The 22,718-nt window shown below is 45.5% G+C and overlaps 2 protein-coding genes and 1 long non-coding RNA gene across 3 annotated transcripts in view; 1 reads left to right on the top strand and 2 right to left on the bottom strand.

Moving 5' to 3' along the window:
- ERICH1 (glutamate rich 1) overlaps positions 1-22,718 on the bottom strand; it is a 173,779-nt gene that overhangs the window by 99,533 nt on the left and 51,528 nt on the right. The gene's annotated exons all lie outside the window — the stretch shown is intronic.
- On the top strand, positions 12,508-13,929 carry LOC137452668 (uncharacterized). Its single transcript, XM_068161296.1, has one exon. The coding sequence runs from the start codon at positions 12,508-12,510 to the stop codon at positions 13,927-13,929; it is 1,422 nt and encodes a 473-aa protein (XP_068017397.1).
- Positions 20,820-22,718, bottom strand: part of LOC137452693 (uncharacterized) — a 36,058-nt gene continuing 34,159 nt past the window's right edge. The window contains exon 3 of the long non-coding RNA XR_010990142.1: positions 20,820-21,968. This is a non-coding gene — a long non-coding RNA (uncharacterized lncRNA). The remainder of the gene's footprint in view (positions 21,969-22,718) is intronic.

Below are 22,718 nucleotides of genomic sequence, written 5' to 3'. Positions count from 1 at the left end.
TGTAGAAGGAGTAGCGGGCAATTGAAATTGAGGAGGATGCTGACGGAGCGGCAGACGATGTGCAAGGAGGGGGGGGGGGGGGGCGGGCGGGCGGAGGGCGGGGAGTGCCTTCCGAGTCTCTCTTTCTCGTCTCGGTTAGAACCAAATGCCGCAGCAGCTGAATCGGGAGTAGCCTGCTCTGCTTTTTTCGATTGCAATGTCCGTGACGATCCGTCACACGGTGCTATAGCGAAAAGCTGCTTTTTTAAGCATTTAGCACCTCATCCTACAGCTGGGATGCAATTTTGTCCCATGCTTCAGAAGTAAAAGCTTAATTGCCGTGGGGATGACTCTGGGCACAGGCTAATAGCCCTTTTACGATCCCAGAATTGCCAGTAATACCTTTCACGGAGCGGATAGGTGGAGAGCGTTTAGCACAGCCTCTTCTGTGGTGGTGTGCTTCCCCTTGCCCCTCCTCCGGTCGCTCACTGGGCCAGGGTGAGATCCACTTCCTTTTTGAGCGCACGCTGCTAATTTTTCCAGCACCGGGGCAGTGCTGTTCGACCGGCTTTCCGTATCGCTCGGACGTACCTCTGTGTGCTGAGTCGATCAGTATTGTAGTCCGAGGATCCCTTGTCCATGAGTTCAGGTTTATTTGGGCGCTAGATGTAGACGACGGAGATTGGGAATCAATACGGCTGACCAATGTGATCGAGTATTGTTCCTTTATTGTTCCAGTGTTGCAGGCCGATGGTGCAGGCCTGAGGTGCAGGCCTATGGAGCAGGCCTGTAGTGCAAGTATAGCACTGTAAAGTGTAGAAGAAACAGGAGATAGGAAAGGCAGAAGTGCGTAGCAAGGCAACTGCTACAACTTATATAAACTTGGAGTGCCCTGTTGGCATAGCTCCATTGGTTCCCTATGAGTGACCACATATTGCACTATTACAGATTATTGGTCCAACTACTAATGACACAACGAGGTTGTTGATGCAGGTGCATGTCCTGTTGTCCCAAGATAACTGTCCATGTTTATAGCTACCAGTGTCTTGTTTTAGTTACATGCTGCAGGCACAGCACTGTTTTGCTCCACTGCTAGCTGGCTCTGCATTTATGCTGAGCATGGCCTACCATCATGTCAGGCTCTAGGCCTGCACTGCCAGATTGCTCACACTGCTCGTCGCTGGCATTGCCACATAATTCCCCTTGCGAAAGCCAAATATTATAACCAGTTTCTCACAATCCCTCCCCTTCTTTTTACTACATTTGGCTTGAGCCATAATTATTTATTCCCAATTTCAACTTCCTGGTAAAGGAATGGGATAACAACTGATGTTCCTTTCCTGAAAATACTTCTTCTTTTACTTTAATAGGTACTATATCTGGATGACACCTTTCTCTCTCAGAGTGGTTAATCCTGGGAATTAGGAGTCCCGTTTGACTTGCAACTCCACTCACATGGCCTATGGGGTTGCTGCCCACAGCCATGGTTCTAGATCTTCTTCATGGCAATTACAGAGGTCTACCCGGTCTTGCCTCCTACAATTCCCACCAATGCTCTGTGCAGACCATGTCTCCTTCCATTGTCCAGGGAGGTTGTACCAATTTCGAACCCCGACTTGTTTGTAGTTTGTGATGTTTTCAGGCAAGGACCATTACCACTCCTATTCTGATACTGGAACTCATCCTCATATCCTCCATTTGGGGTACCACGGTCCATTCAGTGGATGGATCCACCAGTCCTTTAAATCTGGTTGCATGTTGGCTGTCTGTATTGCAGTCTCTGTGGTCCCACTAGCTGAACACAGTTTTTGGTACTTTAACACAAAGAACGTAGATGAATCCTCTGTCCTAGTCACTTCAAATTATAACTACAACAGCATACACTTATAACCGCACACACTCTCAGCACATCATTATAGTGCAGCAGAAAAATTTACCATCACTTTTCTAAATAACCAGTTTACCATTACTATTATACTTTACCCATCCCCAATGACATCAAGTCCCAGGATCTTTTATACACAGAATGAAATCCTTGGTAATGTCAGATGTTTCAAAAGGTGGGTTTGTCTCACTAGTTCCAGAGCCTTCAGACCAGAGGTGTTCCTGAAGTGGTCCTTTTACTCCCGAAGCATGTGTCCACCCTTGTTCTGCAGTACGGACAGCTGGATCTGTTGTTAACAAAACCAAGAAAAGATCCTTCCCAGGGGGAAATTAATGACTCTCCTTTCCAAGTTGTTATTAACACTTTACCCCCAGCTTCAATCCCATATACATCAGGAATCCCAAAGGTGGGAATCTGAGACCAGAACAAAACAAAAAGTTGCTTTCTGGGTCTCCTCTACTAATAAAGGTCGCTGATAAGCAAATTGGCCCTCACCTACTTACAGAATCTAGTAACTTGGAACAATGCCCTACAGGATTTTTACTTCCAGTCCAGTCCTGGGTCAACACCCCATATAGATGTACAAAAAGATCAAATGATTTGTCCATGTCAGGCAAATTTAAAACAGGGCATCAATCAACATTCTTTTTATTTATCCAATCACTCATCATCTTCTGGACTCCATTTAATATTACTATTGAGGGATAATTTATCATATAAGACTTTTACCTCTTTTTTTTCCTCTCTATGCATAATCACCAGTACCCTTACAGCAGTTACCAACATTCTAGCTTTTGCCCTGTTTCTCTTCATCCCTCCTTACAAACATCTTCTGAGCTTCACGTAGTAATTCCTCTAAACCTCTGTCTTGCCAATCCTCGATCTTTTCCAATTTCTAATATCTGCCCACGGTTTTGCCACAAACTGCATCCTGAGCAGTATCACCCCAACTGCAGAACTGGGATCTATTCCAGAATAGAGCTGCAAACTTCTCTTTAGTCTAACCATCCACTCCATAGGCAGCTTCCTCTGATACTCACTATAGGCTTTATCAAAATTTCTGGGCACAGCTTCTTCAATTCCTTGTATTACCTCCCATGTTCTGTCTCCCTTGAAGCTGTTGATGGTCCCACTGAGAATCTTGATGTCACCGTTTGAGGCTGTGCCTTTAAGAAAGGGAATATGGTGGACGGAAGTTGGTAAATGAAAAGAAGGATCTAAACTAATTTCACTGGTAGAGTGGGAGGAAGCACCTTCTGAACTGGGAGTGCAGGAGGGTATCCTGGGCATTCCGGCACTCTTCTATCAGTCTTTCTTCCGCTCCTCCGCTGAGCAGCAGCTCTCTTTGTGCTGGGCTTTCGGCCAAGGCTTTGACCTTGAAAAACTGGCAGACTGCAAGGCCTGTATTAACTGCTTTCCAATTAACACATAACTGCTTCTAACTTTTTTTTTCTCTTTCTCTCTCTTTCTAACCCGCTTCTGGGGAAAGAGGGAGAGAGGGGGGAACGGAGGTGGGGAACCCCCTCAGCAGAGGGGGGAACTCTCATTTCTGGGCTACTCTGTTGTATATCTTTGTATATATTGTAAATATTGTAAATTTGTATATATTTCCCTGCGTTTCCCTGCTTTTTAAATATACAGCACCCCTTGCTTTGCTAATTCAGCTGTGAGTTTTTTTTCCCTTTCCCTTCAATTTTCTTTCCCTTTACTTTACAGGGGGGAGGGAGGAGTCTTTTTGGCCTTACTCTTCCAACCCTACGACATTTTTTTTTTCTTGGCTTACCCAAGGTGCAGCAGATAATTAGATTAATTTATTACTTGATTGATTTAGTGTTTTCTAGCTGAATTAGCAAACATGAAGGTGTTGTGGTTTGTGGAGCGGTTATTCTTTTCAATTTTTGGGGCTCTGGTTTACAGATATTGTTTGGGTTTGATTTTGGATTACCTGGGTAAATATTTGGTGCGGACAATTTATCTGTGGGTTATGTATAGAGTTAGATTATGGTATGGAAAATGCGTGGATTTCTTATGGCCAGCAAGATACAGAAATGTTACCTCCACCACTCTCCCAATTGAGATAAAGGGTTTTAAGATTCCGCCGGAGGAGAGAGTAACTTTAGGTGATGCCTGGGACCCAAAGGTGATTTATGTGATGTGTATAAATCTGCTGCTGGTGATGGTAATTGCATATTTACTGTTCTCTTTGCAGCGAGAGAGAAAGATATCCAAAGCTTGTTTTGTTATTAAAACTAGATCAAAAAGAAAACGCCGTGGCTCTGGATCAGTCCCAGAGTCATCTAGTGATGAGGAATGTGGGGAATCTCTGTCAGTTAAAAAGAGGGCTAAAAAGTTAATTGGTAAAACAGCTCTAAATGACTTTGCTGCTGATTCTGGCAAGCTGCCAAGGGCGGCGGCTGGTATCAATATGGCACCTACTACTTCTCCTCTGTTATAGATGACTCCAGGTAAAAGTTTTTGGTAACTGATTTATTGGCACTAAAAGGTCGTAAAAAGGCAATAAAAGCAATAACAGCAAGCAAAGCAGCGCGCTGGGCTTGGGAGGGGACAAAACTTCACCTCCACAGCAGCCTTACAATAGTTTTTCTTCATCTTATATAGTTACATCATCTACATAGGCAAACTCATGCTAAATAGAAGGCAGGCATATGATAATGAGTCTTAGAATAGGTGGTCAAATCCCTTCTCCCTACATTCAGTGTGGTAAGGGTCAAAGCATCCACTTTCACGCATGCCCAATTGTGCAGGCTTCTTATCTGAAGAAAACAAATTCCTAGTTCTGAATGTTTATCTTTAAGACAGCTCCTTCTCAGCCGTGATGTCTCCAATTAACCAGACAGTGTCCTTGCAAGTCTGCAAGATAGGTTTCTTTCCCTTTACCCTCTAAACAGGCCTCACAAGATCCTGACCCTTAATCCCAGTGCACTCTAAGTCTTATAATTTTGACACAAATCACCAGTATATTCATCACAATCCCCCATTTTCTTTTTGTTACCATTGATTTGTGTTAAAATTTCTAAATTTTTCAATACTTCTTTAACTGGATCATGACTAGGTTCATCTGTTCTTGTGGCCGGTTGAGGCTGTACCCTTAAGAAAGGGAATATGGTGGACGGAAGTTGGTAAACGGAAGGAATAATCTAAACTAATTTCATTGGGAGAGTGGGAGGAAGCACCTTCGGAACTGGGAGTGAACTGGACATTTCCAGCACTTCTCTGTCAGTCTTGCTTCCGCCTTTCCACGGTGCAGCAGCTCTGCAGCTATCTCTGTGCTGGGCTTTCTGCCAAGGCCTCGGCCTTGAAGTCCAGATACAGGCCTGTATTAACTGCTTTTCCAATTAACACAAAACTGCTTTTAACTTCTTTCTTTCGCTCTCTCTCTCTTCTAACCTAATCTGGGGAAAGGGGGGAGAGAGGGGAAAGAGGAGGTGGGGAACCCCCTCTCTGCCGAGGGGGGTTACTCTCATTTCTGTGTTACTTTATTGTATATCTTTGTATATATTGTAGATATTGTAAATTTGTAAATATCCCCCTGCAAATCCTACACTGCTTTGTAAATATAGCTCCACTGCTTTGCTAATTCAGCTTGTGAGTTTTTTTTTTTCTTTCCCTTCAAGTTTTTTTCCCTTTACCCTACAAGGGGGAAGGGAGGAGGCTTCTTAGCCTTGCCCTTCCACCCACCACAGTTCTGATCACATTCTAATCATAATTCTCTACTTGTAACTCGTTGACATGAGCAATCTTACTTAAAGGTCTTAGTATTTTGAAACAACAATTGCATAGCAATATTACAATTATTCAAACGAATATTACAAACAAATGTTTAAGCCAATTTAGATTTGGTAACCAGAAAGTTAATTTATCCCATAATTCTTTAAATCCACAAGAAGTATCATCTAAAGAAATCTGATGTAATATCCGATTGTGGTTTACAATCGCCTGTAAATCTGTTTCCACTCGTTTATCTAGATTAACATAACTACAACAACTTACATTTATGACTACACATACACCCCCTTCCTTAACATATAAAAAATCTAAAGCCAATCTATTCTGAGTAGATATTTTCGAGAGACTATTGATTTCAATTTGCTGCGCTTTTATTGCATCTATGCTTGCATTCATCATAATTTCAACTGTAGCAGAAAAATTTACCATTGCTTTTTCAAGTTCACTAACTCCAAGCCAAGGCAGAAACCACCTAGCAAAACTATGAAACTTACTATGTCTGGTTGCCCAGGGAGGTGGTTGAGTCATCGACCCTGGAGGCGTTCAAGGGGAGATTGGACATGGCACTTGGTGCCGTGGTCTAGTCATGGGGTCTGTGTTGATAGGTTGGACTCGATGATCCTCGAGGTCCTTTCCAACCTAAGTGATACTGTGATACTGTGATTTGCTCCTCTCTTAGTTCTTCTTGCAAAGCTTCTAAGTAATCCCTGTGGTTGATTTACTATAAAGATATGAGGAGAGACTGGTCCTATAGCACATCTTCCTTGCCATCCTAAGGGTAATACCTTATAAGCAATTTTACCACATATCCAATACCATCCTGATCCAATAGGTATTTGCCATCCTTTAGGTATGTGTCTTTTCTCTCTGGTCTGATTAAGATTCCACATATTTGCTTCTCCATAACTAATAAATTGTGAACACTTTGAATATTGCCCTATAAAAATTACATCTCCACATCCAGGGTCAGTTCTATTTCCCCCTTTATTCTTGTCTATAGTTATTTCCCAGCATCACTGGACACAAGGTACTGACATATTCGCATGTAAAGGTTCCTCAAATTGTAATTTCCACCTTAACTGAGATTGTGGAATCTCCATATGATCCTCATGCTTATGATTTTGGAATACTTTTTGTATTTCTGTTACATTAGGAAAGGCTGTTCCTATTAAAGGAAGCCCATGGGCCGAATTTTTAGGTAGCCGGGAGCAGATCCAACAATCAGTCAAATTATAACTATTCACTATCCCTTTCAATAGATGCAGATAAGTGTTTTGTTCTCATGACCTTACTTCAAATGGTGCTATCATCAATATAATTAATGGGGTTATGATCTTAGCTCCTTTTAATCTGTATATCATTACTAATGTTGAAAGAGAATTCATCCACACATGGGAACGTGGTTTTTGATCTTGATTGGACTCCTTATGTGCAAATGGGGTTAGGATCAAAATTAGGCTCCACCAGTATATGTTAACTCTGCCTCCTCGGCCTGCTGGGGTGGAACCAAACAGAACCCAGCGCATGGCTGAAGAGAGAGGAGGCAGCTTGAGGAGCACAGCTCTGGGAGTTTGGCATTGATTCCCTTGCTTTTCATGCGGTAAGGGGCTGGTGGCTCGGGACTTTCCGAAGAGAGGAGGAGGGGCAGGGGGCTCGGACTGCATACCTGCCGGAGGGCAGTGATGTAGCTGGGGGAGGGGTTGCCGCAGAGACCGCGTGCAAACCAAACAGAACCCAGCGCGTGGCTGAAGAGAGAGGAGGCAGCTTGAGGAGCGCAGCTCGCCTTCTCACTGACAGGGGAAAAAAAAAAAAAAAAAAAAAAAAAAAGAAGCAAAAAAGCCGTGTGGAGAGGGTGGTTACTGCAAGATGGTCACCACTAGAGCAAAGGCTAGCAGAAGGACAGTGGGCACCCAAACAGAGACCACACACAAGCATGCAGATGTTCAGGTAGGTGGCTGCAGTGAATGCTGGAGCCTGGCACTCGATATGGAGGCTGGAGGAAGCAGCTCCTGTTTCAGGTGTGAGCAGGTCAGTGATCTGATGAGCATGGTGGTCAAACTAAAAGAAGAGGTGGAAAGGCTAAGAGCTAGAAGAGATGGCGAGCAGAAAATTGATGATTCCCATAATGTAATCTCTTCTAAACCAGAACAGGGGGTAACTCTTAGTGGAACAGGGAGTTTGATACCTTCCCAGAAGCAAGATTCTCAACCTCCCTGTAGTAACCCACATGAGCAGGGCCAATGGGAACAGGTCTCTGCCCGACGGAAGAAATGCAAACAAAGGAAGTCTGCTCCTGTGAGCAGCATGCTGCCTCCAGTGCAGTTACAGAACAGGTATGAGGCTCTGCAGGAGGAACAGGTCATTGGTAAGGTCGAGGACTCAAGAAGGTCAGAAGCTGCACCAATGACAGGTTGCCTCAGGCCAGCCATCAAAACTTACCCAGAAAAGAAACCTCGCAGGGTCATCGTCATAGGAGACTCCCTACTGAGGGGAACAGAGGGCCCAATATGCAGACCAGACCAATTTCATAGAGCGGTCAGCTGCCTCCCTGGTGCCCAAGTTAAAGACGTTGTAGATAGAATTCCCAACCTCGTGAGTCCTTCGGACTACTACCCACTGCTGGTCTTTCAGGTGGGCAGTGACGATGTAACAATGAGAGGCTCACAATCTATTAAAAAAGACTTCAGAACCTTAGGGCAAATGCTAAAGGGATCAGGGGCTCAAGTCGTGTTCTCTGCCATCCCTCTAACGTCAGCAATGGATGAGGAAACACTGAGGAAGGGCCGACAGATCAATTCATGGCTCAGGGGCTGGTGCCATCGACAGGGCTTTGGGTTCCACAATCATGGACTGGTTTTCAAGGCACCTGAGCTGAAAACAACTCATGGGACACACTTGTCCCAGAGGGGGATAAGAATCCTGGGGCAGGAATTGGCAGGGCTCATTGATAGGGCTTTAAACTAGATTTGAAGGGGGAAGGGGTTAATAGTCTCCTGCTGGCTGGTGACAAACAGAGGGGCAGCTCACCAGCAGTAGAGAGAAGGAGAGCTGGTAAGGGCTCTCAACTTGCTGCCCTGAGGCAAGCCACGAATGATCCACCAGGACATTCTGTGGAAACCGAGGGGAATTGGCACAAGAGGAGGACAGGGCCAGCCCAGCTGAAGTGCTTCTATGCGAATGTGCACAGCTTGGTCAACAAACAGGATGAGTTAAGGGCCACTGTGCTGCTGGGATGCCACGACATAGTGGCTGTTACTGAAACTTGGTGGGATGAATCCCATGACTGGAATGTAGGGATAGATGGGTATAAACACTTCAGGAAGGATAGGCAGGGAAGGAGAGGAGGAGGTGTTGCCCTCTATGTCAATAGCCAGTTGGAATCAGTGGAGCTCCAACTGGGGAGGGATGATGAGCTAGTTGAGAGCGTATGGGTTAAAATTAAAGGCAGGACAGGGGAAGGAGATATTACTGTGGGGGTCTCCTACAGGCCACCTGACCAGCAGATCCAAGCAGATGAGGCCCTCCATAGGCAAATAGAAGCGGCTTCCAGGTCACAAGCCCTGGTCCTCATGGGTGATTTCAACCACCCGGACATCTGCTGGAGGGACAACACAGCAAGGCACCAGCAATCCAGGATGTTCCTGGACTGCATAGAAGACAACTTCCTCCTCCAAATGGTAGAGGAACCAAGAAGAAATGGTGCTATACTGGACCAACAGGGAAGGGCTGGTAAGCAATGTGAGGCTCAGAGATGGCCTTGGCTGCAGTGACCATGAAGCAGTTGAATTTAATATCCTCAGGGCAATCAGGAGGAAGTATTCCAAGCTCACGACCCTAGACTTTAGGCGTGCAGATTTTGATCGCTTCAGGGATCTGATAGCCAAAGTGTCGTGGCACAAAGCCCTGGAGGGAAGAGGGACCCAGGACAGCTGGTCAGTATTCAAGGACCACCTCCTCTGTGTCCAGGAGCTCTGTATACCAACAAAGAGAAAAGCAGGTAAGAATGCTAGGAGGCCTGCCTGGATGGGCAAGGAGCTACTGGACACACTATTACTTAAAAGGAAACTCTACAGGAAGTGGAGAGAAGGACAAGTAGAACAGGGGGAATATAAGGAAGCTGCCCGAGCAGCAAGAGTCCTGGTTAGGAAAGCCAAAGCAGAGTTTGAATTGAATCTAGCCAGGGAGATTAAAGGGAACAGTAAGAACTTTTACAGGTATATTAATGGGAAGAAGAAGACTAGGGAAGGTGTGGGCCCCCTCAGAAAGGAAAATGGTGACATGGTCACAAGTGATGAGGAAAAGGCTGAGGTACTAAAAAACTTCTTTACCTCAGTCTTCACTGCAAGGGCCTCTAGCCACACTCCTGATGTTATGGAAGTCAAAGCCAGGGACGGGGAGGAAGAACTGCCCATTGTAAGTGCAGATCAGGTTCGTGATCATCTGAAGAACCTGAAAGGGTTCAAGTCCATGGGACCCGACGGGATACACCCACGGGTACTGAGAGAACTGGCAGATGAGGTTGCTAAACCCCTCTCTATTATATTTCAAAAGTCATGGCAATCTGGTGAAGTCCCCACAGACTGGAAAAGGGGAAACATTGCCCCCATCTTCAAAAAGGGTAAGAAGGAGGAACCAGAGAACTACAGGCCAGTCAGTCTCACCTCTGTGCCTGGAAAGATCATGGAGCAGATCCTCCTGGAGTCACTACTTGCTCAAAAGAATAGTGAAGAGGTGATTGGGAACAGTCAGCATGGCTTTGCCAAGGGCAAATCCTGCCTGACCAACCTGGTGGCCTTCTATGAGCAGGTGACAAAATTAATAGATGAGGGGTGAGCAACTGATGTCGTTTACCTGGACCTGAGCAAAGCCTTCGACACTGTCCTGCACCACATCCTGGTCTCCAAACTGGTGACTCATGGGTTTGATGGGTGGACCACTAGATGGATAAGGAACTGGCTTGATGGCCGCACCCAAAGAGTGGCTGTCAATGGCTCCATGTCCCAGTGGAGGCCAGTGACAAGCGGAGTCCCTCAGGGATCAGTCCTGGGAACTGTCTTGTTCAACATCTTTGTGGGGGACATGGACAGTGGCATTGAGTGCACCCTCAGCAAGTTTGCTGATGACACCAAGCTGTGTGGTGCAGCAGACACGCTGGAGGGAAGGGAGGCCATCTAGAGGGACCTTGACAGGCTGGAGAGGTGGTGTGGAAGACGAGAAGTTTGTCTCTCTTAATGTAAATCAACAAAGATAAACTGATAGCAGAGCCACTGGAAAGAATCCTGTCTACCAATCCTGGATGCAAATCAGCTTGTGATTGCATCGTGATAACATCGGACTAATCCTGTCTACCAATCCTGGATGCAAATCAGCTTGTGATTGCATCATGATAACATCGGACTACAACAATGGACCTAAGGACCCAGCCATCACACTTTTTGGACAGGGTGGTTTCCGCCCATCAAGTACCTTGGGCAGGGTGATAGGATGGTTTCCACCACCTGTGTAAAGGAATGTGGGAAGACTTGTCTGAATGGAGGGGGGGGGACGGAGGCCCCCCTCGCCTCCATCCAAAAATCTTGCCCACATACACAGCAATACACAGAAAGATTTCCGGGGGAACAGATACCTGGATTATCTCCTTGCCTCTGGAATACCTGACATACCAACACCTGCCTGAGGACTAAAAAACTGTATAAAAGACCTGAGTGACACTGTCAAGGAGGAAGAGAGAAGACGGCACCATAACATCACGGGGCAACGCAACGCATCTTGGACTCTCACCACCCCTGACCGTTGGTAATATAATCTCTTTCTGACTTTCTCCTTCTAATTCCTTCCCTCTTCTCCCCCTCTCTCTCCCTCTCTCTCTCTCCATTTTCTCCCTCTCCCTTCTTATGTCCACTTTATCTAATAAATAGTCTAGCTGTAGATACTTTGGCCTCATTTGTGCCTTTAATTTCACAACACGGGAATATTTAAAAGAACTGTGTCTCCGGACCGAGACATCTAATGTCTCCGGACCGTGACATTTAATTGGCGTAGTCGGCAGGATTCCCGTGCAGTGAAAAGTATCACAGCAAAATTATTGCATTTCTGAGAACCCCGAAATGTGTGTGTGTGCCTGAGACGTACTTTTAGTACGAAGCGAGAGTGGAGTCCAGATTCGCGTTTCCACTCGCCCGAGAGGGAAGTGGCCGGAGAAGGACGAAGCGAAATTTTCAGAGAGACTGTGTGGGAGTTCTCAAAAGGTTTAAATGTGTGTGCTTTCTCGGGGAAGATTATCTGGGGTACAACTGTTGGTTTTATAGTGTGACCTCCTCGAGAATCCTCTGTACCCTGCTTTAAATTTGTGTGTGCATTCCCGGGGAAGATTATCTGGGGTACAAATGTTGACTGTATAGTGTGACCTCCCCGAGAATTCTCAGTACCCTCTTTTAGGAAACCCAGTTTTGGTGATATTTGTAAAGTGTGTATCCTCTCGGGGAAAGTGTGGCTTTCCCGAGAAGCCTAGTATTGAAGCAAAAGTTGAGAAACTTCTGCTGGTGTGTGTTCTCTCAGGGAAACAGAGTGACTCTTCCCTAAGAATCACAAGGTTGTTATCCTAGTGTAACAAAAAATTTTGAGGTACAAAAGCTGAGAAGCTTTTGCAAGTGTGGGTTCACTCAGGGAAATAGTGTGACTTCCTTGAGAAGCCCAGGTTGTTGTTGTTTTTTCTTGTGTGTGACCTCTCCTGAGAAATCTATTGTGCATTTTTCCTGGAGAAGATTATTTTGGAGTAAGCGTTTTAAAAGTGTACGTTTTTCCAGGGAAGATTTTGCTGGTACAAACAGTGTTTTGATCTGACTTCCCCGTGAAACTTAGTGCCCCATTAAGAAATGCTTTGTGAAACAAAAGAGATGGCCCGGTGTGAGAGGCTTTTTAACCTTTTAGAAATTCACGGGGCCCGCCCATCTATACAAGGTCTTGATTGGGCTTATGAAAACTGGAATAATTTCCAGAGTGTGGCTGATCGTATTTTGGCTCTGCAAAAGGAAGCCAAGGCAAAAACCGGAAAAGGGAAAGCTTTTATTTGTGCAGTGTTAGGCGCCTGTTTAGCAGCTGCAGTGAGAGAGAAAGAGGAATGGTATGAGCAAGAAAATAAGACTATTTTCTCTTTGCAGGGCTTAGTAGACGCACTACAAAGCCATGTGGCTACTTTAAAAAATGTAGTAGCAGATCTTAAACTTCAATTGGAAGCAAAACAGGAGGGGGATTACCCGGATCCTGCCCCCATATATCCTCGGGCAGAATTGACAGCGGCTAAGGAAGCTGCTGCGCATATCAGACCTCTCATTAAAACTGAAGTTTTATATGAGGATGGGGAGGTTACCCCCACTATCACAACCAAAGAAACGCCTTTCTCCTCAACTGAATTGGCCAAAATTCGTAAAGAATTTGCACGCTCTGCTGGGGAATCTGAGGTGGAATATGTCTGGCGAGTTTCAAAAACTGGAGGTGATCAGATTCTGTTAACAGAAGCTGAAGCCATGGGCTATTGGGGTGATAATGTTTTTCTAACTACAAAAAACAGAAGTGGACCCTGGAGTCTTACGCAAAGAGCTGCCTATTGGGCAGGGGGGTTTGATCCAAAGGAGAGGGGTGAACCCCTAATTCTGCGGGGAGGGATGAATCAGATAATGGAGAATGTGCAAAAGGCTGCATGCCTGCAGATGATATATGAAAGGGAACAAAAACATCATTTTGAATCCCCTCTTTCTCTCCTGGTGGATGCAAACAGAATAACTGCTCTGGTTAGGGGCCTCCCTGACTCGCTTAAAATAAGAGGCATCCAGCTCCAAAAAGAAATAACTGATACCCCAATTTCCTCCAGGATGCAGGCTGCTCTAAGAGATAATTTAACACACGGAGGCAGCCAGCCTGACTTGAAACCATGGACGTGGGAGGAGGTTGGAAGGGAGTTATTAGACTATGCCAGGCAATATAGTATCCCTGAAGAAATTAAAAAAACTGACCCTAGGGGCTTGAGGCATGTAAAACTGAACCACTTACCCTCAAGTCCTCAGGGGTTTAACCGTGCCCCCAGCCGGCTTGGAACAGGGGGCAGGGAACACACAAATACCCGGCAATATTGGTGGAACTTAGGTCTAAAGAAAAATATCCCCAAAGAAGTGATAGATGGGCTAAACACAAAACAATTAGAAATGATTGTGAAGAACTGGCCTGAGCCCAATCAGAAAATTGAGCCCACTGCACCCCCCTTAATAGACCTGTCTGAGGAGAATAAAGGCATGCCTTCTTTTCAGCCTCAGGGAAACTGAAGTCTTCACCCCCCAATGGTGGGCGGAGGGGTGAAGGGTGGATGTATATTCGTCAGCTCACCGAAAATGGCCAGGGCGATTTACTAATCACTGGCATTGTAGGACCAAAACAAATTCCTGTTACATTTTTAGTAGACACCGGGGCTCAGATTTCAGCTATTAAAACGAAGGATGCTACTGATTGTGGAGTGGTGCTCTCCAAACAAAAATTGCTGGTAGCAGATGCTCTGGGTCAAACCCATGCACAGGCATTAGCAACCATCCCGTTACGCTTGCCGGGGGAAGATAAGGACACTAAGGTGTCAATGGTCATAGGGGAGTTTCCAACTAACCTCCTAGGGCTTGATGTTTTAAAAGGGAAAACCTGGTCAGACAACAAAGGGCGAAAATGGTCTTTTGGGTCTCCCATAATGAGCATTCGGCTGCTGAAAGCCGTACCTCTCCTACCTCACTCAAAGCTGACAAATGTCAAACCTTATCCTATACCTCTGGGAGCTAAAGAAGGAATAGTGCCTGTACTGGAGGACTTAAAAAAACAGGGCATTGTGGTTCCCACCCACTCTGCTTTCAATTCCCCAGTTTGGCCTGTATGAAAGCCTAATGGGACATGGAGGCTGACCATTGATTACCCCAGGCTTAATGCCAATACTGAACCACTAACAGCTGCAGTGCCAAATATTGCTGAACTCATAGCTACAATACAGGAGAAAGCACACTCAATTATGGGTACAGTGGATGTGAAAGATATGTTTTTTATGGTCCCGCTGCAACCTGAGGACCAAGACCGCTTTGCTTTTACATGGGGTGGTCAACAATTCACAGTCACACGTCTCCCACAGGGATTTAAGCACTCACCCACTTTTGCCCACCATGCGCTGGCACAGGAACTGGAAAAGGTCCAACTAGAGCCAGGGGTCAGTGTTTACCAATATATTGATGACATTCTGGTAGCAGGAGAAGATATTGAAGGGGTACGAATAACCCAAGATAATATAATTTCACATCTAGAAAATTTGGGGCTGAGAATACCACCTGAGAAAATACAGACGCCCTCAAGTGAAGTGAAGTTTTTGGGAATCTGGTGGAAGGGGGGAATGACCTGTATTCCACCAGACACCCTTTCCTCCCTGGACCAGATCAAAATGCCAGAATCCAAAAAGGATTTGCAACATGCACTAGGATTACTTGTGTTTTGGAGGAAACATATTCCTGATTTTTCAATTATTGCAAGACCCCTATATGATTTGTTACGCAAAGGCGTTCAGTGGCAGTGGGAAGAGCCCCACGAAGAAGCATTACAGCTGCTAATATTTGAAGCCACTGCCCACCAAGCTCTTGGTCCTATTCACCCTACTGACCCTGTGCACATTGAATGGGGATTTGCTAAGTCTGGCTTATCAGTACACTTATGGCAAAAGGGTCCAGAAGCCCCTGTCAGACCAATTTCATTTTACAGTCGTAGTTTTAAGGATGCAGAAAAAAGATACACGGTGTGGGAAAAGGGTTTGTTTGTGGTTAGTTTAGCCCTGCGGGAAGCTGGGAAGACCATTAAACAGCAACAAATAGTGCTTAGAGGCCCATTCAAAGTAATTAAGACAATTCTGGCAGGAACACCACCACCTGAAGGGGTGGCCCAAAGAGCCTCTGTGAGGAAATGGTATGCCCAGATAGAGCACTACTGTGACATCTTTTCAGTATCTGAGGGAACCACCAAAATGTTGACCTTCCAGGAGGAAATGGGTCCAGACTGGGAGGCTAACAAACCGTTCTCCATAATACAAATAGCACCTACATTCTCTGGACAGATACTGAATGCATGGTTCACAGATGCCTCCTCTAAGCGGGAAGGGAAGACCTGGAAGTACAGATCTGTGGCACTCAGTGTGGATACCAATGAACAGATAATTACTGAAGGGGAAGGTAGTGCTCAAGTGGGGGAGTTGATTGCAGTCTGGAGTGTTTTTCAGCATGAGGCTGAATCTACTTCTCCTGTCCACATCTATACTGACTCCTATGCTGTATTTAAGGGCTGTACTGAATGGATACTCTTCTGGGAGGAGAATGACTGGGAAGTTAATAGAATACCTGTATGGCAGAAGGAGAAATGGCAAGATATTCTGGCCATTGCTAAAAAAGGAAAATTCGCAGTGGGATGGGTGGCCTCCCACCAAGAGGATGGTTCCTCTGCTAGCCAATGGAATGGCAGAGCAGATGAACTAGCCAGATTGGCTCCCCTGCAAAACACCCAAATAACAGAAAATTGGGAACGGTTGCTAGAATGGCTGCATGTGAAAAGAAAACACTCTGGAATAAAAGATCTGTATTGTGAGGCCCAAGCAAGGGGTTGGCCAGTTAGCAGAGAAGAGTGCAAGACTTGTGTCTCTGCTTGTGACCAATGCCGCACCCGTTTGGAAAGACACCCTCTGGAAAATGACCCCCTGCACCTAAGAGAGGGGAAAGGGCTGTGGGAAGCTTGGCAAGTGGACTATATTGGCCCTTTCCGAAAATCAGAAGGGAAGCAATATGTGTTGGTCGGGGTAGAAATAGTGTCAGGATTGGTCTCGGCTGAGGCATTTGCCAGAGCAACCGGGGAAAACACAGTAAAGGCACTGAAGGGGTGGTTTGGTACATTCCTGTGGCCGGTTGACGTTGCCCCCTTAAGAAAGGGAATATGGTGGACGGAAGTTGGTAAACGGAAGGAATAGTCTAAACTATTTCATTGGTAAAGTGGGAGGAAGCACCTTCTGAGCTGGGACTATACTGGACATTTCCAGTACTTCTCAGTCAGTCTTGCTTCCGCCTTTTCTTCGTGCAGCAGCTCTGCCTGTGCTGGGCTTTCTGCCAAGGCCTCGGCCTTGAAGACCAGATAACAGCCGGTATTAACTCCTTTCCAATTAACACAAACTGCTTCTAACATTTTTTTCCCTCTCTTTTCTTTTCTCTTTCCATCCCATTCTGGGGAAAGGGGGGAGAGAGGGGAGAGCGGAGGTGGGGGACCCCTCTGCCGAGGGGGGGGGCCACTCTCATTTCTGTGTTGCTCTGTTGTATATCTTTGTATATATTGTAGATATTGTAAATTTGTAAATATTCCCCCTGCAAATCCTACATTGCTTTGTAAATATAGCTCCACTGCTTTGCTAATTCAGCTTGCGAGGTTTTTTTCTTTTCCCTTCAATTTTTTTTCCCTTTTACCTTACAAGGGGGAAGGGAGGAGGCTTCTCGGCCTTACCCCTTCCATCCCACGACAATTCCCTAAACCACAGTCCATCCAATCAGACAATGGTTCCCACTTCACTGCCAAAACAGTTCAAGAGTGGGCAACCCAGGAAGGAATTACTTGGGTATATCATACCCCCTATTACCCACAAGCAAATGGAATCGTGGAACGAACCAACGGTCTGTTAAAACGCTTTCTTAAACCTCATATGCCAGGATGGGCTGAGCGGCTAAGGGAAGCATTGACCAGTGTTAATAGCCGTTGGGGGGTAAACGGATGCCCAAAAATTACAGCCTTTTGCCCCAAAGCCCCGGAAATCATACCAACCATACTTGAGCATTCCAAATCTCCCTCATACTCTCCAGGCCAACCAGTTTTGGTTGAACTCCCCACTGTGGGAACAATACCCCTGGTACTCGAAACTCCAATTAATAAATATACCTGGAGGGCAAAAGATGCTCATGGAAAAGAATTCAAGATTAATACAAGGTGGAGTATTCCATCTTTCTAATAATAACTATCTACCGGTTCCCTACAATGGACCGAGTCCGTTTTCTTTTTTTTTCTTCTAGGTGAAAGACCCGAGGTCTGCCTTAGAGAACCTGTGGAGCTGTTGATCATCTGCATTGATCATCTGCATGACCTTCTGGGAAACTGCTTTATCTATGTGATATTCCCTATGATATGAACAAGATGTTTGTCTCTCTATTTTGGTGTACCCTTGGAGCATTAACCCTTGATATTTCTGCATCTGCCCCCTCAGACCCTAATGAGGGGTTTCTTGTAACCAATCTATTCATGCAGCTGGCAGAAGAAGTGTCCTCTGTGTACAACCTTACGAACTGTTGGGTGTGTGGTGGGCCGCAGGGATTCGAAGCATGGCCTTGGGTTTCGACTCCAGTAGCTCCCAAATGGCTTGTAAGCTCCCTTAGTGAAGTGGACAAAAACACCTTTTGGACTGAAGAAGATACAGCCCCATGGCCAGTCCAGTATCCAGGCCAAGGAATCTATTGTCTAAACCGCACACAACCTGGTGGTGTTTTTGTAGGTAGAAGTACATGTCAATGGACATTTACATATCGTAATCTGAGATTACAAAACCAAAAGAAAAGACCCAGTTTTAGGCACACATCTGGGTGGATGTGGGTTAATAAAACTGGGGGAGTTAAGGACTTTGAGGGGTTTTGGTCAAGAGAAAATGTGTCTCGTATATATGATTTCAGAGAAAGATTTGGTCCACTCCTCTACCAATCGTGTGAGTGGAAAAATGATTCGGGTGCTTGGTATTGTACAATGGTGGGTCATGCTCACCCTGAGGGGAGATGGAACCATGTCCTTTTCCCTAATCCATTGGGCATGACAAATTCTACATATTTCCAGATGCCTACAACCCCCACAGGCCTGTTTGAAAATGGAACTACTGCACTGAAAGGCCATTATTGGATATGCGGGCACCGGGCCTATAAAAAATTACCACCGAATTGGACCGGGATATGCTATGTTGGACTAATCCACCCATTGTTTTTCTTACTCCCAGGTGGAGAAGGAAATGCCCTGGGGATCAAAGTATATGATAACCTGGGAAAAAGGAAGAGGTCCATCTCCACTCACTTGACCAGGGGTAGTGGTCAACAATGGGGAAAGGGTGAATGGACCCCCCAAAGGATTATTGAATATTATGGTCCTGCCACCTGGAACCCCTATGAAAGGATTAGTGGTGCTCGAGAACCAATCTATAACTTAAACCGTATCATAAGGCTGCAAGCCCTCTTAGAAGTAATCAGCAATGAGACAGCTCGTGCCCTAGATTTATTAGCAGATCAAGCTACACAGATGCGAACAGCCATTCTACAACATAGGATGGTTCTCGATAATTTGTTAGCAGAAGAAGGAGGGGTCTGTGGGAAATTAAATGATTCTAACTGCTGTCTACAAATTGATGACAATGGAAAAGTAGTAAAGAAAATATCATCTGGACTGAGGAAGCTAACACATGTCCCTGTCCAAACTTGGGAGGGATGGGATATGAGCTGGCTCTCCTGGCTCCCAGGAGGACCGTGGATGAAACAATTGTTGTATTATTTGTTATGTGTTTTGGCCTTGTTACTCCTTTTACCCTGTATTATTCCCTGTTTTATACATTTGATTCAACATGTAGTATCTAATATGCAATTTGTAACTAATGACGATGTAAAACAGATTCGTGCCATTAGGCGATCAAAATGTATTGTAAAAATTGTTTAAAAATTCTTTCCTTTCCTTTCCTTTCTTTTCTTTCTCTATGTCCACTTTCTCACTTTTATCTTTGATTGACGGGGTGGTGTGGAAGACGAGAAGTTTGTCTCTCTTAATGTAAATCAACAAAGATAAACTGATAGCAGAGCCACTGGAAAGAATCCTGTCTACCAATCCTGGATGCAAATCAGCTTGTGATTGCATCGTGATAACATCGGACTAATCCTGTCTACCAATCCTGGATGCAAATCAGCTTGTGATTGCATCATGATAACATCGGACTACAACAATGGACCTAAGGACCCAGCCATCACACTTTTTGGACAGGGTGGTTTCCGCCCATCAAGTACCTTGGGCAGGGTGATAGGATGGTTTCCACCACCTGTGTAAAGGAATGTGGGAAGACTTGTCTGAATGGAGGGGGGGGGACGGAGGCCCCCCTCGCCTCCATCCAAAAATCTTGCCCACATACACAGCAATACACAGAAAGATTTCCGGGGGAACAGATACCTGGATTATCTCCTTGCCTCTGGAATACCTGACATACCAACACCTGCCTGAGGACTAAAAAACTGTATAAAAGACCTGAGTGACACTGTCAAGGAGGAAGAGAGAAGACGGCACCATAACATCACGGGGCAACGCAACGCATCTTGGACTCTCACCACCCCTGACCGTTGGTAATATAATCTCTTTCTGACTTTCTCCTTCTAATTCCTTCCCTCTTCTCCCCCTCTCTCTCCCTCTCTCTCTCTCCATTTTCTCCCTCTCCCTTCTTATGTCCACTTTATCTAATAAATAGTCTAGCTGTAGATACTTTGGCCTCGTTTGTGCCTTTAATTTCACAACACGGGAATATTTAAAAGAACTGTGTCTCCGGACCGAGACATCTAATGTCTCCGGACCGTGACAGGTGGGCACAAGCCAACCTCATGAAGTTCAATAAGAGCAAGTGCAGGGTCCTGCATCTGGGTCGAGGCAATCCCAGGCACAAATACAGGCTGGGCAGTGACTGGCTGGAAAGTAGCCCTGAAGAGAGAGACTTGGGGGTGCTGGTGGACAAAAAGCTCAACATGAGCTCTCAATGTGCACTTGCAGCCCGCAAAGCCAATCAGATCCTGGGCTGCATCAGGAGAAGTGTGGCTAGCAGGTCGAGGGAGGTGATCTTCCCCCTCTACTCAGCCCTGGTGAGACCCCACCTGGAGTACTGCCTCCAGTTCTGGAGCCCCTATTACAAGAGGGATGTGGAGGTGCTGGAGCGTGTCCAGAGAAGGGCCACAAGGATGATCAGAGGGCTGGAGCACCTCTCCTATGAGGACAGACTGAAGGAGTTGGGGCTGTTCAGTCTGCAGAAGAGAAGGCTCCGAGGTGACCTAATTGTGGCCTTCCAGTATCTGAAGGGGGCCTACAGGAAGGCTGGGGAAGGACTTCTCAGGATCTCAGGTAGCGATAGGACTAGGGGGAATGGAATGAAGCTGGAGGTGGGGAGATTCAGGCTAGATGTGAGGAGGAGGTTCTTCACCATGAGAGTGGTGAAGCACTGGAATGTGTTGTCCAGGGAGGTGGTTGAGGCCCCGTCCCTGGGGGTGTTTAAGAGCAGGCTGGATGAGGCTCTGTCCAGCCTGGTCTAGTGTGGGGTGTCCCTGCCCATGGCAGGGGGGTTGGAACAAGATGATCCGTGTGGTCCCTTCCAACCCTGAATGAAACTATGAAACTATGAAACTATGAAACCAGCAGCCGGGTGTATTTTCTTCTCGGCAGCAGTTACATTCTTCAGGAGCCCTACAGATTTTAACTCCTTAACCCACTTCAAAATTCCATTTGGAGTCTCTTCTCTACTTCCTTGGTTAGTTCGTTTACCATTTCCCATTGTGCTTTTGTTATTTCAATTCCTTTTCCTTCAAAATCTTATGCCTCTTACTTTTCCTTTTACTAATCCTTTTAATTATTCCTGATATTTCCCAACTAAAATTTCTCTAGTCTTTATTTCCCACTTATGCCAATCCATTTCAAGAATTTTCCATGGGGATTTAAACGCTTTACCTCACCACAAAATAAGTTCTCTGTATTTACCAGCCCAAACTGCCTATTTTCAGATTCAGCATTCAGGACAAAATATTCTTTGATTATGAGAAATATAAGACCATTTCTTACAACAATTAAAACATTTACAAGTCACCAATCCCTCATAAGTTCTATGATGTTTTATACACAGAATGGAATGAGGATGTTCTCCACTGTTTTCGTGCTGTGAAGATTCAAGATCACATGCTACGGCATATACTTTAGAAGATGGGGTTGTCTCGTATGCTCCAGAGCCTCCGACTGTGGTGCTACGTCTATTCGAATGTTTATCTGGTCTGTCGGCACTCGCTGCAGTCGTGGAGGTACTTCAAACAATTTGTGTAGGTGGCGTGGAATTTGTACTGATGACAGTTTCACTTTCTCCGCCGAGTCACTTTTATCTCTCCAGGCTCAGGGGTCCCGTTCATTCCTGAACCGGTCCTTTTACTCTCGAAACATGCGTCCACCCTTTTTTGGCAGTCCGGACAGCCGTATCTGTGGTTAATAAAACAAAAAAAGGTCCCTCCCAAAGGGGAAACAATGATTTCTCTTTTCATGATTTTATCAACACTTTATCCCCAGCTTTAATTTCATGTATAGCGAATCCCAAAGGTGGGGTCTGAGATAATATACCCATTTTCCATAACTCATTCAGTATTTTCCCAATTTGGATGACATATTGCTTTATATTCCAATCTTCAATTAAATTATCTTTAAGGGGCATCCCCTGGATATAGGGCATTCCATATAGCAGTTCATAGGGGGAAAGACCCATATCCCCATGGGGTTTGGTTCGAATGTTCAACAATGCCAATGGTAAACATTTAATCCAAGACATTCGTGTCTCCACCATCAATTTCATTAACTGCTGTTTTATGGTCTGATTCACCCTCTCCACCCGTCCGGAACTCTGAGGGTGCCACGGAGTATGGTATTCCCACCTAGTTCCCAAGGCTTGCATTAATAATTTCACAACCTTAGAAGTAAAGTGTGTCCCTTGATCTGAGTCAATTACTTGGATTATTCCATATCTTGGAATCACTCCTTCTAATAACACTTTTGCTACAGTCTGTGCTGTAGCCCTTGCTGTAGGGAAAGCCTCCACCCACCGGGTGAGGTGATCTATTATTACTAACAAATACTTAATTCTCCCTATTTTAGGTAATTCAGTAAAATCTACTTGGTATACTCCAATGCAGGCATACTGCTTAAGGAAGGCCTCTCCCAAGGCCTTAGAACCCCAATGAGTATGAGCATGCAACCTATTCATAAT

Source organism: Melanerpes formicivorus, unplaced genomic scaffold (assembly GCF_026170545.1).
Source record: "Melanerpes formicivorus ecotype bairdi unplaced genomic scaffold, bMelFor1.0.p_v2 SCAF_57, whole genome shotgun sequence".
Taxonomy (NCBI): Eukaryota; Metazoa; Chordata; class Aves; order Piciformes; family Picidae; genus Melanerpes; species Melanerpes formicivorus.
The sequence above is the reverse complement of the archived record's forward strand: the minus strand, read 5'-3'. Positions and strand labels throughout refer to the sequence as shown.

What these genes read in the sequence shown, in the direction of transcription:
- LOC137452668 (XM_068161296.1), top strand. Translation starts at nt 12,508, where the DNA reads ATGGCCCGGTGTGAGAGGCTTTTTAACCTTTTAGAAATTCACGGGGCC.